Here is a 17,604-nt window from a genome sequence, read left to right on the forward strand (position 1 = left end):
CCCTCCCCGGCTCATCTCTATCACAATGGGTGTCTCTTTATGCAGTACAGACCAGGGCGCCTCCTCTCTCTAGCCGCTCGCAGACTACGCCTATTGGCTCATGTTTGGATTTGAAACGTGTCAATGGCTATCTGACATTCTTCTCATACCTTTTTAGGTGACTGCAAGGAGCATGGCCCAGCATGAAGAGCTGATGAAGAAAACTGAAACCATGAATGTATTAATGGAATCCAACAAAACGCTGAGGGAAGACAAAGAAAAGCTGGACCAGAACCTTCAGCAACTTCAAGCCAAGGTGGGCAAATCCGCCTAATGTTCAGTATTCTGGTATTATCTTCTAAATGTTCCATTTGCATCCAGAAGTGCTAAATAGAGAACTTGAAAGGACAATCTCCGATCATTCTTTATGGTTACATTTTAATGACGGCATACATGGGGTGATGCCAAGTCAGTCAGAGATTTGGGATTTTAAATTCATCTTTTTTGGTGCTAATCTATTATCTGGCAATCCCAATAGGTGGTGGTAGAGGCTGATGATCATCATGGCAGTTTTAGCCATAGCCCAACAATTCCTGTTGTGACCTCTGCATTGCAGATATTCCAATGCTGGATGTTCAGATCCACAAACGTTATGAGGTGCTTATGTGGGGAAATCTAAAAATTGCTTAAAGGAGAACTATGAGGGGGAGGGGGGGGTGAGTTTCACTCCTCCTCCTAGTTCTAGCCAACCTGTGACAATGAGACTGTCACAGGTCGGCTCAGTAGATCGGGAGGTGAGCGACCACATACCGTCTCTCGCTCACTTCTCGATCTATCCCTGCAGAGAATTGTGACCTGAGAAGTGAGCGAGAGACGGTATGTGGTCGCTCACCTCCTGATCTACTGAGCCGACCTGTGACAGTCTCATTGACACTGCGCTTAGGGTGACGAGAGGACGCTAGTTTGTGCGTTATATTTACACATACACACGCCTCACACACATTTCTCGCACACCTCTCACTCGTCCCATCTTTACCTGTTTTTAGACATAGAGAAAATAATTTGCATTTTGATATATTTTCAGATACGGAAGCTCGAGTCAAATATATTACCATTGCAAGAGTCCAACTCTGAACTAAGCGAGAAAAGCGGCATGCTTCAAGCGGAAAAGAAATTGCTTGAGGAAGATGTGAAGCGCTGGAGGGCCCGAACACAGGTATGTTGGCAGGTTCTCCTAACATAGACATCCAACAACAACGAAAAAAACACTCCCAGCAAAAATCTTAATTCTATCTAGTTTTTAATGGAATGTAGAAGAGTGAGAAACGGGTTTTATACGAGATTATATGAAAATACTGAAATTTAAACTTGTTACACCTTCTCTATAGCATAGCTGAATCCTGAATAACCGTATACATTTGTTTTTTGTCGGTGTGCTTTCTTTTTTGGGGGTTTTTGTTTTTGATCTTTTTAAAGTGCAATGGCTGTAACTGGAGATTTTTAATTTGAATACCTTATGAAAAGGTGTTTATGATTATACAGTCAGTCCTTGCTTAATTCATTGTCTTATTTGAGGGACATGGCACTGCTATGTTCCATACCATGAGTTTTTCTCTAGTCACCTTCCAGGACAGCATTAGAGAGATAGGCTCCTCCCACCGGAACAGGAAACACATCACCCAAGTAATGAAAGTAATGTAATCATTTTGAGAAACAAAAAAAAAAAAACACTTAAGTCTCCCGGTGCCTCTTACAGTGAATTTAAAAAAAATGCCAAGACTTGTCACATGACCAAAATGTAGAAGTGACTTATAGCAGCTTGTTCTTGTAAAGGCATTTATTATTTCCACACTTCTGTTTTCTCTTTATTCATCCAAACAAGTTTGTTAAAGGAGAACTATGAGGGGGGGGGTGCTTTTCACTCACCTCATAGTTCTAGCCGACCTGTGACAATGAGACTTGTCACAGGTCGGCTCAGTAGAACTAACCTCAGAGTACGGGTCCACTTCTACTCTCCGCCATTTAATTTTGTCCTATTACATTTGTTGACACCGTTTAGATCTCCTAGTGCAGGGGTGTCAAACTCAATTTAATTGTGGGCCGTATCAACATTATGGTTGCCCTCAAAGGGCCTGTAAGACGGTATAAATGTATCTAATCTTTATCAGAATTGACTCTGCATTCCATTATCACGGGTTGTAGTAATAACTTAAAACCTGGATCTGAAAGTAGAAGTCTAGGAAATGGCCGAATGGGCCTTGAGTTTGACACATGTGTCCTAGTGGATGAATTTGAAGCCTTTTCTAATTCTGATTTGTTTTTTCTGTCCCATGTCAGCACTTATTAAACCAGCAGAAAGACACGGATGCGGAGGAGTACAAGAAGCTGCTTTCTGAAAGAGACGTTAATGTAAAGAGAATCCAGCAGCTGACTGAAGAAGTGGGGAAACTGAAAACTGAGACGGCCAGGTAAATGGTATTTAGCCGTAGATGTGCATTTCTCTTATGCCCCGTTCACATATAGCGACATACCTTTTGCAGCGGATCCGCACGGCCGGGATAGCGCGACTTTCGGGGCGACGATCCAGCGACGGTAGCGCGACCTTCCCCGTCGGGCTCCATAGAAAAAAAGCAAAATCGCGCAAAATCCGCCGAAAAAAGGGTCCGGTAGAAGCGACTTGCGACGCGCGACATGGAGTTAAGACAGCTCCATTGAATAACATTGGCCGGCGACTTCTCGCGATATCGCGCGGCAAAAATGCGCGATATCGCGGCGGAAATCGCGCGACAATTCGCTATATGTGAACGGGGCCTAAAAGTGGCTCTAAACTCCGGAGATAAACCTTAAAAATAAATTCAGGTGCCTTAAGTCTGAACAACAATGTATCTTAAGGTGCCCATACACTGTACGATTATGTACGAGAATTGCGGGGAAATCCCGCGATCGTAAGATAATCGCAAAGTGTATGGAAGGCGTGCAACCGTTTCTACTGGTACGGTCGCACGTCTTCCGTCGAACAAGCAGGCTGGAAAACCCGCCGGGGATCGTACGATTCTCGGCGGGTTAGTGGTGTGCTTGTTCGACAACTGCCGAACGGGCCGGCGTGTGCGCACGCTACCTGTTCAGCATTGCAGTCATCGGAAGCCCGAAGTTCGTTTTTTTAATTGGTTTACCTTCGTCTTGCGAGGGTTGTAAAGTGTATGGGCACCTTTTATTTGTAAATCACTCGGCTGTAGATCCTCCAATTATCTCTGACACTGTCCTTCCTTCTGAAAGGGGGGGCTACGTCTGTTCACAATGGTCTCTGTGTGTGTTGTAGAGTAGTCGCCGCTCCCCCTCCCCGGGATGGACTACAATCTCACGTTTAGTTTACTAATTGGTAATGAGATTGTAGTCCGTCATGGGAGGGGTGAATCTCTTTTGTGTACACAGTACAGATTTTTTTTTAGTTTTGTAACAGTGGTTCTCAACATGTGATGCATTAATGTACATTTAAAGGCCAGTACATACAGTATACACCCTTGAGTGGGTACTTAAGGTAAGCTGACACACAAGGGATACATAAACTGAAGACTTGACTGTTCACACTTCGTGTTTCCTTACCTCTATATGCACTAAAATTACCAGCTAGTATGGCGGCATCTATAATTCCAAGATGCCTAATGCCGCCTAATGTACCTTGCCCCCGCCGACCTGCCCCCAATGTTGTAAACGACACTTCCCCTTTCGGAACTACTGTCTTCGCAAAGGAAAGATAAGATGCGTTATTGGCAGAAAGCAAGTATTGGGGACACAAACAGGCCACTGTCCAAACCTGGGTGCCTTAGCAAATCAGAGTCAGTGCCAGAGCGCCAGAGAAGAAGTCACGAAACTTAAAACCGAAAAGGAAAATCTGCAGAAAGATCTTGAGGTTAAGGTCCTAGATATCCAAGAAAAAATTAAAACCATCACACAGGTTAAAAAGATTGGAAGGAGATACAAGACTCAGTATGAGGAGCTTAAAGTGCAGCATGATAAGGTAAGGAGAGATTGTTATTTGGCTTGTTTAGCTTTGATCTCAGACTTGTGTTCTCCCTGGAAGCCGACCTGTTAAAATAAGATCCACCGTTTCCCTGCCCGGACTACTCCCTTACAGCTGTGTTGTCTCTTAAGCTAACCCATGGTGCTCTGGGAGTCCTTTTGTTGTACAAACACATATACATGACAAGCAGTGGCGTAACAACCGGGGGGGGCGGGGGGTGCGTTTGCTGTCGGGCGTAGCGGGAGCGATGCAAAATGCGCAGCCGCCTTCCCCGCTATGCTAATAGAGTATATCTTGCTGCACACTGCGCGCGCTGGTTTAAGTAGTAACCAGCACACGCTGTATGCAGCTTCTAACAGCGTGGGAGACGGGAGGCCGCGCTTGTTGGTAGATCCAGGAATCAGGTGAGTATTAGAATTTTTTTTTAATTTTATTTTATGTTCTATTCTTCTATAATGGCATTGTAGTACTTTCAGGTGGTATACAGCTTAGGGTTGTATAGCATTCGTGTAAAAATCTTTGAGAATCTATAAACATAAAACATTTGTTGGGTCTTGGCATCTAACCCACCCAGAATAACACTGCTACTGGACTTCAGCATAATCGGTGCAAGTACCCCAAAAAAGTTATTTGTGGTCATGTATTTGCTGGGCCGCTTATTTCTCCAGCAGCTCAGAGGCATGAGAGCAGAGTCAGCTGCTGTGCTATAGACTTCTGTATAGACAGCGGTGCTCCATACAGGGGTCGCCATCAGTCTACAGCTGGGGGCAGGCCAGGAGGCATGGCTGACCAACACGGTGTGCAGCATGCTGCGCATTGGTACGGCATCCTGTTTCCTCGTGCAGGGGACTCTCTGGATGGCATGACAACACAAATCGGGAAGTAACCTGTGCTTTTCGTCCTTGTGACCATCCAGGAAACTGCGGCTGCTGGCTGGATCACCAGATATTTGGTGTTTATAGCAGTAATACCTGAATAAAGGGCATGTATAGGAGAAGTAACTGTAACAAAAACTAATGTATTCTGGCTATTGCATTTTTGGGCTTCTGAACACTTTAAATTGACACAAAGTAACTTATCCCCCTTCAAATGTATAGACTGTGTTGCTGATCAATGCAGCCTATTCATCTGAATGGGCAGCCCATGCACTACAGTGCAGCAAAAATTAGACGTGCACCAATTTTGTAATTTACCACGAGGCACTGTGCTTCTCTTTAATAAAGTATACTGTAGATGCCACTAACAAGTACCGCTCTGGGAATCCTTGGTAGTACCTCACTTAGCGGAATGCCTAGGCATCTGGTTATGTGATCTCTGCTGAGGCAGGAGATCAGAGTTCAGGTTGGCTGATTGACTCTTTCAGTTCACGGCCAGATTTAAACCTTAAAGGAGAACTATGGGGTCAGGGCTTTTCCCCATAGTTCTCTTTAGGGTAACGGGAGGACACAAACTAGCGTCCTCCCGTCACCCTAGGCTCAGTATACCGCGAACTGTAGCTCACTATATACTGAGACGCCGCAGCTGAAGCAGATCCCGACAATTATGTCTGGATCCGCCTAGCTGCGTGACTGACAGCTGGCTCTGCCTATCTAGAGGCAGAGCCAGCTGTACCCGTTCCGCCAGTCAGCGCTGGAGGATCGGGGAGGGGGGGAATCCAGCCCCTCCCCTGTCACGGCAGAGAGCTGTGACAGGATCGAGAGGTGAGCGAACGCCGGGATCTGTTTGCTCACCTCCCGATCTACTGAGCCAACCTGTGACAGTCTCATTGTCACAGGTCGGCTAGAACTATGAGGTGAGTGAAAAGCACTCCCCCCCCCTCATAGTTCTCCTTTAATGCAATGCACAGATTGAACCCTAAAAAGGCTTTTTGATCTAAATCATCTTATGGTTTGGGCTAATAGCGTTTATATTGGCTCGCGGTGGGTGTAGTGGAGCAGAGGCTATAGTTGAAAATCAGTTTGCTTTGAAGTCATTCTGCAAATGTGGATTTGTTTTCTGTTTCCAGTTGGTTGCTGAGACCTCTACAGCTCAGGCAGCTCAGTCCGAGAACCAAGCTACTCAGAAGGAATTACAGGAGTTGAAGGATTCTCGGACGAAGGCTGAAACGAAGATCTCGACACTGGAGAGCCAGCTGGAGACCATACAGAAGGTGAGTGAGATGGTGTATAGGCGGCATGTATGCCCACACAACTGATAGCTAGATGCGGCTGCAGCATGCAAAGTGCTGAATACTCGAATGTATACACTTGCTGAGCAATTAGAAACCCATCAACAATGGCTTGTGAATGCAATTACCCTGTTTTCCCGAAAATAAGACCTAGTTGGGTGGTAGCATGTGAGGGGGAACTTGAAGAGCAGGAGTGATGGTCTCAGCCTGCAGGGACATACCGTATTAAGGGGATAACAGGGGACTCCCTCCGGCCGGCGCAGTGACAGGGAGCATTCCAGTACCAGACTTCACCCACTGCTGTCCCCCTGAAGGCACTGCGTAATGTAATGGCACGGTACTGTAATGTGTACCGGTAAATGGTACCGTACTTTACCGCACTGTCTGTCCCCTCTGCTGCACCGCTGGTACCACTGCCCCTGATGGCAAGGGAGGCCGGTGCTGTAGAAAGCAAGGCTGCGGAGGGAGCAGAGTCGCATTAGCCGATACTTCCTCTATAGCGCCGGTTAATAATTTTGAACATAACTTTGGATTGTTTTACATTTTGTTGCCAAAAAAAAAAAAAGACATCCCCTGAAAATAAGACCTAGTGTGTGTTTTTTTTTTTGCCCAAAAAAAAAAAAATATATAAGACATTGTCTTATTTTTCGGGGGAAACACGGTATCTAATCGGCAATCATGTGGCAGCAGGGCATAACATCCCTTCAATATACAGGTCAGGAACTTCAATGTTCATATCAATCAGAATGGGGAAATGTGATTTTCGACAATTGTTGGGGTCAGACAGGCTGGTTAAGGTGTTTCCTTACCCGCTGATCTGCTGGGATTTCAACACCTAGCCGCCTCTGCAGTCTACTCAGGACGGTGTGAAAATGTAAAAGCTCATCCAATGAGCAGCGGTTCTGCGGACAGAGGCGTCATGTTTATGACAGCGCGTGGGAAAAGCTATCGGAGGCTCTGGGACTCTGAGGATGCTTCAGGCCCGCTTCACACCTGTGCGTTATGTAGCGCGTTCCTACGCTCTGCAAAACGCTCAAACACCGAAATCCCATTATTTCCTATGAGTACGGTTCACACCTGAGCGTATTACAGGCCGTATGAACGCGCTACAAAACTTCCTACGCCCAAAGTACAGGAGCTTCTTTGGGGCGTTTTTGTCGCGCGTTTCCATTGGGATACAGCCAAGTAACCCTCGTAAATGCGCGTTTGTCGCACGGTTTTTAACCGCGAATAGCGCGACGAAAGCGTGGCAAGAAACGCGCATATTCGATACGCTTAGGTGTGAACCCAGCCTTACATTGTATTGGAGGGATGCACGATTCCGATCACCTGAGGCCCGGGACATACAATAGCCTGTGAGCCGGGCAAGTATTTTTTTACTCAACATTTAGCCCTGCTGTGAGCAAGCAGGGCTAAATGTAGAGCAGGGGAGCTGCTGCTGCTGCTTATTTTGTAAAGCTGCTTGTTTTGCCTGCGTAAGGGTTCCAATGTTCATAAAGTTCAAATTTTAGACTTATCAGACAGCAAGTGACCTGACTTCTACTGCATTTTAGCAGAACAGGCTTGGTACCCCTCTGCTGCCCATTGGTTTTCTTTTAAATCTGCAGCATTTAATTACCCAGCAGTTAGGTTGGAATTTTTCTTCCGATAGACTATTCTCCCAGAGCAAAGGAAGTAGAGGGGATAGCTGCTATTTCAACAAGCATGCAGAGTTTACATTCAAAATTTAGATGGAAAGATGTCATCAGCACTCCAATTCCAAAGATTCACATTGGTGAAAATCCAATTTAGTGACACAAGTCATAAAGACGAGCGCTTTCGGGGGGCCGCGCACGTTCCCCCTTCATCAGCCCCGGTAGTGACCTACTTTTTTTTTTCGAAGCCGTGGACAAACTTCCCCCTGTGAACAAAAAAAGTGCAACCGTGAAATCACAGCACACAAAAACGTGCACAAGGGTGCAAGGTCCTTCCAAAGAAGAGACCTAATTTCCCGACCCCCCGTGGTGCAAGGCTCCTGACAGGGGTTGAGACTGTTGGTCCACCAACCCGAAGGCCGGTGGACCCATTTCCTTCGGGGACCTGCCGGAGCGGGTCCCTCACAGTACTGGGCAGGGGGGATCTCCCGAAGAGAAACCCCCCTCCTGGGTTGGAGGAGACCGAGAACCCCGTAAGAGGCACAGAATCTCCTCCCAGCGTCAGGATTAGGCCCCGAAGAAACCTGCACCATCAGCATCTGTGGGTCCAAATTTAAAATAAAGTGCCAAACGTGTATAGAGTGCTTGAATAAATCTAAAGTGCCAGTGCACCACTCTGACAGGCCTTAGGGGCCGGGTGCATAAAAATTGCCCCAGACTAGCCATAAGGCCTGTCTTGGAGGCAGAGTGCAGAAAATGCAAGATGGTGTCGTGACCTAGTGCACAGTGAATCACTTTGTGGGGTCCCACACCCTAAGTGATTTTCTGATGCACCCCTGGGACGCCACCCCCAGGGGGCACAACACCACGGGCTTCTGCCGCCCCCGAACCCTCGAGCCAGACCAAGCTTCGCATCTGCTCAGTCAGAAAGCCATGTACTGAGCGGTTCCCCTCTCACAGGAAGCCGCCCCACACGCTCTTTCACTCCAGCGAGTACTAAGTAACCATCCCCTGCAAGGACGGTTCTTTTCCCCCACCGAAAACTGATAAGAACAGATACTACACTTGATCTTAGCCAAAAGGCCGAGAAGCGATTACTACTGGATTTTCACTAATGTGAATCTTTGGATTGGAGTGCTGATGACTTCTTTCTATCTACTGTTGCATTGTGAGCAGCGCCATCTGCGGTCAGTGCGAGCACCCATCGTCATTGCGGAAAGACCGGTAAGGAGTGCAACAAGGTATATGGACTTTACATTCGAAATTAGACACAAATAACCAATGATATATTCTAATGTGTTTTGAAGACTGTAGATGATAAAGAAAATGAAGTTAAAGCTCTGCACGAACAGACCGCGCAACTTCAGTCCGAGCTGTCCAAAGTTCATAAGGATCTTCAGGAGAAGACTGCGCAGGAGGAGCAAATACGCCAGCAAATGAGCGAAAAGGAGGAGAAAACAAAGAAAACTCTGTTTGCCGTTAAGCAGAGATATGCGCAGCTCACTGGTAAGGGGCCCCGATTTTATTTATTTTTTAAAAAACAAATTTATTTTTTAGTTTTGAGAGCCGGCAATCTGCAAAATAGACACTTGCGGATCGTCGGAAAACAAAATGTCCAGCTCTTTATATCCGCCGATCCACATCATCACATCGGCAATGTCCTCCCAGCTCACACCAGTGGCTGTGCATTCAGTGCATCCAGCTGATGTCAACCGTCCTTTGCTGCATTGGATTTAAGGAGTTTGGTGTTTTTGCCTTCCACCTCTTTTCTTAGGCGCAGAGTTCTGTAGCTAAAGTTTTGGATGGCTAATTAAGCCTTAAAGGAGAACTATGAGGGGAGTGATTTCCACTCACCTCATAGTTCTAGCCGACCTGTGACAATGAGACTGTCACAGGTCGGCTCAGTCACGCAGCTGGGCGGATGCAGGCACAATTTTCGGGATCCGCTCCGGCTGCGGCGTCTCAGTATACCGCGAGATACAGCTCCCTATATACTGAGCCTAGGGTGACGGGAGGACGCTAGTTTGTGTCCTCCCGTTACCCTAAGGAGAACTATGGGGAAAAGCCCTGACCCCATAGTTCTCCTTTAGAAAAAGGTGTTGCTGCATTTTGTCCTTAATAAGCCATATACTCTATGGAGCGATGTTGGATGAGATTAACCTCCCTGGCGGTATGATTTTCTTTTTTTTTGTTCTATTTTTTTTCCGTTCAGAGAGCCGTGACAGGATCGAGAGGTGAGCGAACGCCGGTATGTGTTCGCTCACCTCCCGATCTTCTGAGCCGACCTGTGACGGTCTCATTGTCACAGGTTGGCTAGAACTATGAGGTGAGTGAAAAGCACTCCCCCCCTCATAGTTCTCCTTTTAATGTCTCGCAGCTCTGCTCTTCTTGGCGTCCCTTTTCCCTCACTATGTCCCCAATGCACCTGTCAGCTTCCTTCATTTCCCTGCTCATTTGAGCATTCAAATGAGTCTGTTCCCTGCAGGTCAGATGTGATGGGGTCAGCTGTACCCGCCCCCGTCCGTTCCGCCAGTCAGCGCTGGCGGAGCGGGGAGGGGGGAATCCAGCCCCTCACCTGTCACGGCAAGAGGAATCTAAGCTCCTGATTAACCTGCTGGAGCGGCAAGTGATTTGGCTTTCCCTCCTTAGCTGGACCACGCTTGTGATCTGACGCCCAATTCTTATTCCATTGGACAACACCACTGCAGTAGCTTGTTCCCCAGTATCCGAGGGAGGGATTTTTCAGTGTTTCGGAGCCAGTACATATGGAATTACAGATTCATTTTGAAGGCTATTTATAGTTAATGTTTCTTATGAAGGTCTGAAGGAGCAACTTACAAATGAAAATGAAGAGTTGAAGCAAAGAATTGCAGCTCTTGATCAGCAGAGGGAAGAACTGGAAGTTCGCATGAACGCTCTGAAATCGCAATACGAGGGACGTATTTGTCGCCTGGAGCGTGAATTGCGTGAGCAGCAAGAGCGACACCATGAGCAAAGGGACGAGAATCAGGACCCATCAAAAGTAAAATATTTATCTTTTGGTTGTCTGCGTGTCATTTTTATATTTGTTTTGTAGGTTTTTCATGACATTCGGTAAAATCAGATTTTTTTTCAGGTCCCAGATCAGAGGCAGATTAATGTAAAGCCAACCGCAGCTCCCGGGGAAAGAGGAATGTAAGTAGAGGAAAAGCAGCAACTTTATACACCAACTTTGTACAGACTTCAGCTGCTGACTTTCTACATTAGTGGGAACCTCTAATCTAAAGTCAGCAGCTGGAGGATATATAAAGTTAGGGGGTACCTGGGGTTCACAAAAATAAAAGGGCAGAGGTGGAGGGTCCAGGGTGCGTAGTAATGCCCCGGCCCCATGTCCAGACACTAGTTGAATGACCTCTGCAGAGAGACCACTAATTCCACAAATCCCTCTCTGAAGCCGCTTCTTCAAGAAAGGGAACAGTATCACTTTTGATTAGAGTGGCACCGAAAACCGAAATAATAAAAATTTTCAGGCCAAAACCGATACCGAATGTTTTTTATTTTAATGTTTTTTATTTTAATTTTTTCACATTTTATTTTTATTTTGATAAAACTTTTTTTTTTATTCATTTTTTAATTAAATTTTTATTTTTTACTTTGCTTTTTAGGGGCTTTGGGGAAATATTAGGGGTCTAAACACTCCTGATATTTCCCTTTTTAGGTCCCGTTCACACTGAGCGATTTTATCTCGCGGTAATTCCCGCGATATCGCGGCTATTTACCGCGCGATATCGCTCTCCAATGCAATCCAATGGGGCTCTGTCCGTCGCTGTCGCGGGTAGTGCGTCGCTACAGCAGGACCCTTTTTGGAGCGGATTTTGCCGCGATTCTAGGTTGCTCAAGGCAACCATTTGCGTGATGTTGCGCAAAATGCAAATCGCGCGATTTGCAAATCGCTCAATGTGAATGGGGCCTAAAAATAGAAAGAGATTTAGGACACAGTCCTCAATCTCTTTTTCTACAGCCCCTGTTATCAATGAACCGGAATCCTCTATACTGAGTGTTCCTGTTCATTGATAACATCAGGACAGAGTATGTTTACTATAACCACAATCATGAATGAACAGGAAGTGATGTAGGAGGTGATGTAGATCACTTCCCATTCATTCATAATTGTGTATATAGTAACCACACTCTGTCCTCAATTATGTACATACACTCAGCGATCACGGACTGCTTGTACCCGCTCTCCTTCCTGACGCGCTGTTACAGGAGGCTGAGTGAGCGGTGCGGGGAAGAGAGCTCAGCCTCCTGTGACAGTGTGGCCTGTCTCCGCCCCCACACCGCTCTGCTGGACTGTGATAGGATGCTGAGCGGTGTGGGAGGAGACGCAGCCGCTCACAGCGCTCGGCCTGCTATCACAGTTTCTCTCCTCCCCGATGGGACACAGAGCAGCGCCCAGCGGGGAGGAAAGAAACTTGGGATGCGCCGATGTATCAGCAGGAAAATGGCACTTTCCGCATTATGCCAAAAGTGCCATTTTCGGCAGATATGTTTCGGCGGCCGATATATCGGTGCATCCCTACTTTTGATGCACTTGAAATGTGTTTTTCCTGGTTTTAAACTGAAAGTTCACCTGTACTTCATCCCCAACAGATGGGATCAGTAACACCAGCTCATCTAAGGCCTACAATTGAAAACATTTAAAATGTTGAGTTGTACCTGTTGCGGACATATTACATAACATTTCATCCGTTTTTTTCCTTTTGCAGCGCAAGTGCATCAGAACCACCCACTGCAAATATTAAGCCCACGCCAGTGGTTGCAACCCCCAGCAAAGTGTCTGCAGCCACTAGACCACCAAGGGCCAGCATTCGCCCCATGGTTACCCCCGCTGTCGTGTCTACTCCAACGCCAACCGCTACAGTCATGCCGACAACTCAAGTGGAGAACCAAGAAGGCGAGTGTTGTCATGTTAAATGCGATCTCTTCTACTCTTGGCTCTGATTTTTAATGTTTAAAACTTTGACTTTTAGCAATGCAATCAGAAGGTCTGCTGGAGCACGTTCCAGTGTTTGGAAGTACCAGCGGATCAGTTCGCTCCACAAGCCCGAATGTCCAGTCGTCTCTCCCACAACCCGTGTCATCTGTTCAGCAGCAGACTGCGTTTGTCCAGCCTACTCAGCAGTCTCATGCAGCCATAGAGCCTTGCAGTCAGGAGCTCACTGTTGAAGTGGTGCAGAGCTCTCCTGTAGAAAGGCCGAGTACTTCTACATCATTTGCCACATGTAAGTGTTTTGTCTTTTTCTTTTTAATACCCTGAGGCCCTGTCCCATGCAGGAAAAAGGGGCAACTTTTCTGCGGAGAGCATTCCCCCGACCCTCTTTCACATGCATGCATCTCCTTCTTTCCTCTGAACCTGGTGTGAATACCCAGAACTTCCAACCAGGTATGGTGGAGCATGTAGTCTGCTCTGGTGAAGGTGTGTGGGCCTAGAAGCCGGTTCCTGAGCACTGTTGCATGACCAGAGGTAATGTTGTTGAGCTTACAGTTGCGTAATACGTAATATATTTTCAGTTACAGCGAGCCAAAGTTCAATGCCAAAGCGTCCACGTGAAGAGGAAGAGGGAAGTGCGGAAGTCACCGAGCATACAGCGGAAGATTCAGATGTGCCTGCCAGTAAAAAGCAGAGGGGTGTGCAGAGAGTAGAGCCAGTGGTACGTCCATCATAGTTTTCTCATCTCTTGGTAACAGTAAATGTATTGATCACTTTTACAGTGACCCGGTCACTACAGGGTCAAAAGTCGCCCAGACTGCAAAATAGACCATATACTTGCCTTTCCGGTGGTTTGTGTTGGAGCACCCTCCATGTTGCTGAACGCCAGCCGCTCTATGTACTAGCACTTCTCGGCGTGTGAGTACCTGCTTTACCCCGTCACACACTGGTTCTTTCTGCCAGCTCATATGTCATTACAGGACAGACCAACTGGTGGGGAAAGCCAGAGCGTGTGAAGGGGGGAGCAAGTATTCAACACAGCAGCTTAAATACGCGCAGCGGCCGAGGATCAGCAACACAGCAGGGTTCTGACACATGGGCTTCCAGGAATTTGTGTGTGACAGGGGCTCTTTAAATATGCACACAAAAAAAAAAATCTGTGGGGTTGTGAAAGTTTCTTTTGGCTTTTCCTAATGGTTTTGTTGCTTGATTTTGATACATTTTATACCCTTGCGTTTGATAAAGGAGGAAGTTTTAACGGAGGAAATCACTGAATCAGAATCTCACACTTTCGACCAAGAATCTCAAGATGCACTTGCACAGGTAACAAAGTATTTGGGAACACACTTCTAAAATAGAATATTCTTAGCGCAAATTATATTCAGTTACTTTTGTTGAAAAAGAAACCTTGTGTCCTTTTTTATGGATGTTTTATTCGGCGGTTATGCGACCTCACTGCCTCCAACGTCCCTCTTCCCCATAGAAGGTGGGGGGGGGCTTGTCTCCATGCTTTGTGTGGTCAGATTCAAACCTGAACCAAGGGGAACTAGTAGACTCCAGGTATTTCTGAGCAAATGAACTAAATAAAGAACAGGCCAAACACATATATATATACTGTATTTTTGGCTCCATTACCAAAAGGAGGGGGGAAATGTGCCTGCGTCTTATGGAGCGAATCCTGACGCTAACGAGATCACTCGTATTAAAACCGAGCAGTGGCGAGGATCGAGATAACCATAGAGCAGACGAAGAATAGACGTTCTTCGCCTGCTCTGTCATCACTGAGACCGTGGCGCATATATATATATATATATTTATGAATTTTTTGGGGTAGCACACACTGTAATTCTTCTGTGATTGCCATCATTGGAATTCTTCTGTTTTTCTCCAAATTTTGGATCAAAAAGTTGTTGCGGCAGTTATTAGATAAAACACTGGGAACGTACAATGCTACCATAGTGACGAAGTCTATTCTTTTTTTGTTCAGTGAAATATATATAGCTATACAAGTGGGTATCGGGGAGGGATCTTTGAAATGGAGGCTCGTGATTTAGAACATTACATTTTTTCATCTTTCTATTAGTTTGGTTCGTTGGATTATCAGCAAATTCATGATAGCGAAGAGACGTCGCAGTCCCTTGGGGATATCACCGCTCAGTCTTCGGATCAGTCCCAAGGTGTGCAATCCACCCAGCACAGCACGTCGAAGAGCGAGAATGTGATTGTAGTCATAGACAGCGATGAAGAGGAGGATGAGGAAAATGACGGCGACCAAGAGGTAATAGAGTTTAGAAATATATTGTTTATAAATCTTACTGAAGTGTAGTGAAAGATTATAGATCCATCGGCGCATTGCATTGCATGGGCTTCCCACTCAGCCCACAGTTGAGCTTTTTTTTTATTGCTCTTATGTGACCCAATATTGTTTGCAGCTCTAGGATGCTCGGTGACATGAGTTTAAGCTACCCTGTCCCTAACTGTTAAGAAAGCCATACTGGTGAAAATAGTGTAATATCTCACTTTTTTTGCTGCTCACGCCGTTAAATGCTCGTTTAATGCTGAGAAATTTTCTGAAGTCCACAGGAACCGAGACTTCCAGGAGTGTTGGTAGAAACAGGGACATCGGCACACCAAATGCAGTTCAAATGCTTCTATTGACGCAGCTGCAGCATATCACACTGGTGCAAAGTTTCAGGGTCTTGCAGGATCCCCTTCCTCAGGCAAAGGCGATCCTGCGAGACCCCGAAACGTTGCACCAGTGTAATATGCTGCAGCTAGGTCAATAAAAAGACTCATTTGAACTGCATTTGGTGTGCCGGTGTCCCTGTTTCTACCTATACATGTAACAGTTGCCATCCGTTGACTACCGCAGCACACATCCGATTCTTGTGGAGCAAGCGGTCAGGAGTGCGATGAGTCCATCGACTTCCAGGATCTCCTGAGTCCACCCACAGTCTTTACTGTTTCCTCCTTCTGATCGTCACTCAATACAGAATACCGTTACTGGAGGTCAGGGGGAGGAAGAAGGGAGACCTGTGGGGGGGGGGGAGCCAGCAAATCGACTTTGTCAGAATTGTCTGTTTCCCAAGTAGAACTTTTTTATTTCCCGTAGTATATAAACAAGCTTTGGGTTCTGTGTTTTTTCTTTGCATAGTTTTTGCAAAATTCACCCTTGAAGTATAAGCGGCCATGTCACATGAGCATTGGGGCACTTGGCAGGTGTTGTCAGTAGCTTTCAGCAGGTGTGAATGGGTATAAGTAAATTGGCCCGTGGTCATTGTGGGCAGGTCAGACCTGGAGTCGGATTTTGTCACTGCTCACTGTTCTGCAGCTACACAGTGGATGTTACATGGCTGATGGCCAGGGAAATGGCACGCATAACGGCCATCGGTTATACCAAATGAAAATGAGACTAAGCTGCTTTTCTGTATCGTATTAGTCGGGAGTAGTGACTGGCTACTTGTGTAGCAAAGCAAGAAGTAATTTTTTAAAATGTCATTTAATTTCTGCCCCAAGTCCAGCTCTTTAAAGGAGAACTATGGGGTCAGGGCTTTTCCGGGAGGTAACGGGAGGACACAAACTAGCGTCCTCCCGTCGCCCTAAGCTCAGTATATAGGGAGCTACAACTCGCGGTATACTGAGACGACGCAGCTGAAGCTGATCCCGACAATTGTGCCGGGATCCACCCAGCTGCGTGAGTGACAGCTGGCTCTGCCTATCTAGAGGCAGAGCCAGCTGTACCCGCCCCCGTATGGTCTATGTATTCAGCCTCCAGTATTTTTGCTAGTATGTTTGTAACAATTCAATTGTTATGTTCAAGGACATAGCTGGGTATGGGGAAGATGAGGATGATGAAGACGACGCTGGAATGGGCGATGGAGATGAGAGCAATGGTGAAGGTGGCAGCGCTGATGGAAATGACGCCTATGAAGGGGACGATGGTGCAGTATGTAGATTTTTTTATTTACCCTTCATGAATTTACGGTCTGCGAATTGTAAGATTTAAAGCTGAACTTCAGGAAAACGGCAAAATGCAGAGATAAAATGCATATTTCTATATCATCCATTGAGGGACACGGCTCTGAAGAGTTCTGAGACGTAGGGTTATACTGCTGCCTCCAGGAGAAATGGACACTGGGCAAACAAAAAATGTAAAGCCTGCCGCTTTAAGCACAACTGGCGGGTGTGAGATGGGACAAGTTTATGTCCTTGTTGACCTCGGGAGAATGAATGTCTCCTTCTCTTTCTGCTTTATTATTTTAGTTTATTCGGAGAGACTTCATAGCGGATATAAATAAATCCTGGGAGTTTTGCTAGCTAGCCAACTAGACTTAAAGATTCGTACCAGGCAAGTTAAATCCTGGAAGTTTCTCTAGTCCTCTGGTCTCCATACTTGTGGTTCGTCCTGAGGTGGTCGTAAAGCAGGTTGATTTAGGTCTCAGTACTAACGCTTCATCCTGCAGCGGTCCGGAGTTTCCATTATTGTTGCTTCAATTATTCGGCAGCATAACCCTACATCTCAGAATTCTTCAGAGCTGTGTCCCTCAATTGTCCAGTCCTGAGATCTAAGCAGCTCTGTAAGGCATGACATGTGATTGCAATGTTTTCAGTGCTGCATCATGAAGATTTTTTTTTTTTTTATGTGACCTCCCTATGTAGGTTAAACTGTACCAGTTACAGTAAAAACAATTTTTTATTGAAGCTTAAACGAGAACTATGATGCGAGTGAAAATCACTCAGCCTCATAGTTCGAGCCGACCTGTGACAATTAAACTGTCACACGTCGGCTCAATAGATCGATAAGTGAGCGAACACATACCGTCGCTCACTT

At 46.2% G+C, this 17,604-nt stretch overlaps 1 protein-coding gene across 1 annotated transcript in view; it reads left to right on the forward strand.

The window, feature by feature from the left end:
• TPR (translocated promoter region, nuclear basket protein) overlaps nucleotides 1-17,604 on the forward strand; it is an 81,035-nt gene that overhangs the window by 52,373 nt on the left and 11,058 nt on the right. The window contains exons 28-41 of the mRNA XM_018572313.1: nucleotides 158-295; nucleotides 1,064-1,195; nucleotides 2,317-2,449; nucleotides 3,807-3,997; nucleotides 6,006-6,149; nucleotides 9,109-9,307; nucleotides 10,621-10,823; nucleotides 10,917-10,975; nucleotides 12,550-12,743; nucleotides 12,814-13,065; nucleotides 13,355-13,473; nucleotides 14,019-14,096; nucleotides 14,857-15,051; nucleotides 16,594-16,719. Coding sequence (XP_018427815.1) covers nucleotides 158-295; nucleotides 1,064-1,195; nucleotides 2,317-2,449; nucleotides 3,807-3,997; nucleotides 6,006-6,149; nucleotides 9,109-9,307; nucleotides 10,621-10,823; nucleotides 10,917-10,975; nucleotides 12,550-12,743; nucleotides 12,814-13,065; nucleotides 13,355-13,473; nucleotides 14,019-14,096; nucleotides 14,857-15,051; nucleotides 16,594-16,719 — 2,163 coding nt within the window. The remainder of the gene's footprint in view (nucleotides 1-157; nucleotides 296-1,063; nucleotides 1,196-2,316; nucleotides 2,450-3,806; nucleotides 3,998-6,005; nucleotides 6,150-9,108; nucleotides 9,308-10,620; nucleotides 10,824-10,916; nucleotides 10,976-12,549; nucleotides 12,744-12,813; nucleotides 13,066-13,354; nucleotides 13,474-14,018; nucleotides 14,097-14,856; nucleotides 15,052-16,593; nucleotides 16,720-17,604) is intronic.

Source organism: Nanorana parkeri, unplaced genomic scaffold (genome assembly GCF_000935625.1).
Source record: "Nanorana parkeri isolate BGI_ZX_2015 unplaced genomic scaffold, ASM93562v1 scaffold1997, whole genome shotgun sequence".
NCBI lineage: Eukaryota > Metazoa > Chordata > Amphibia > Anura > Dicroglossidae > Nanorana > Nanorana parkeri.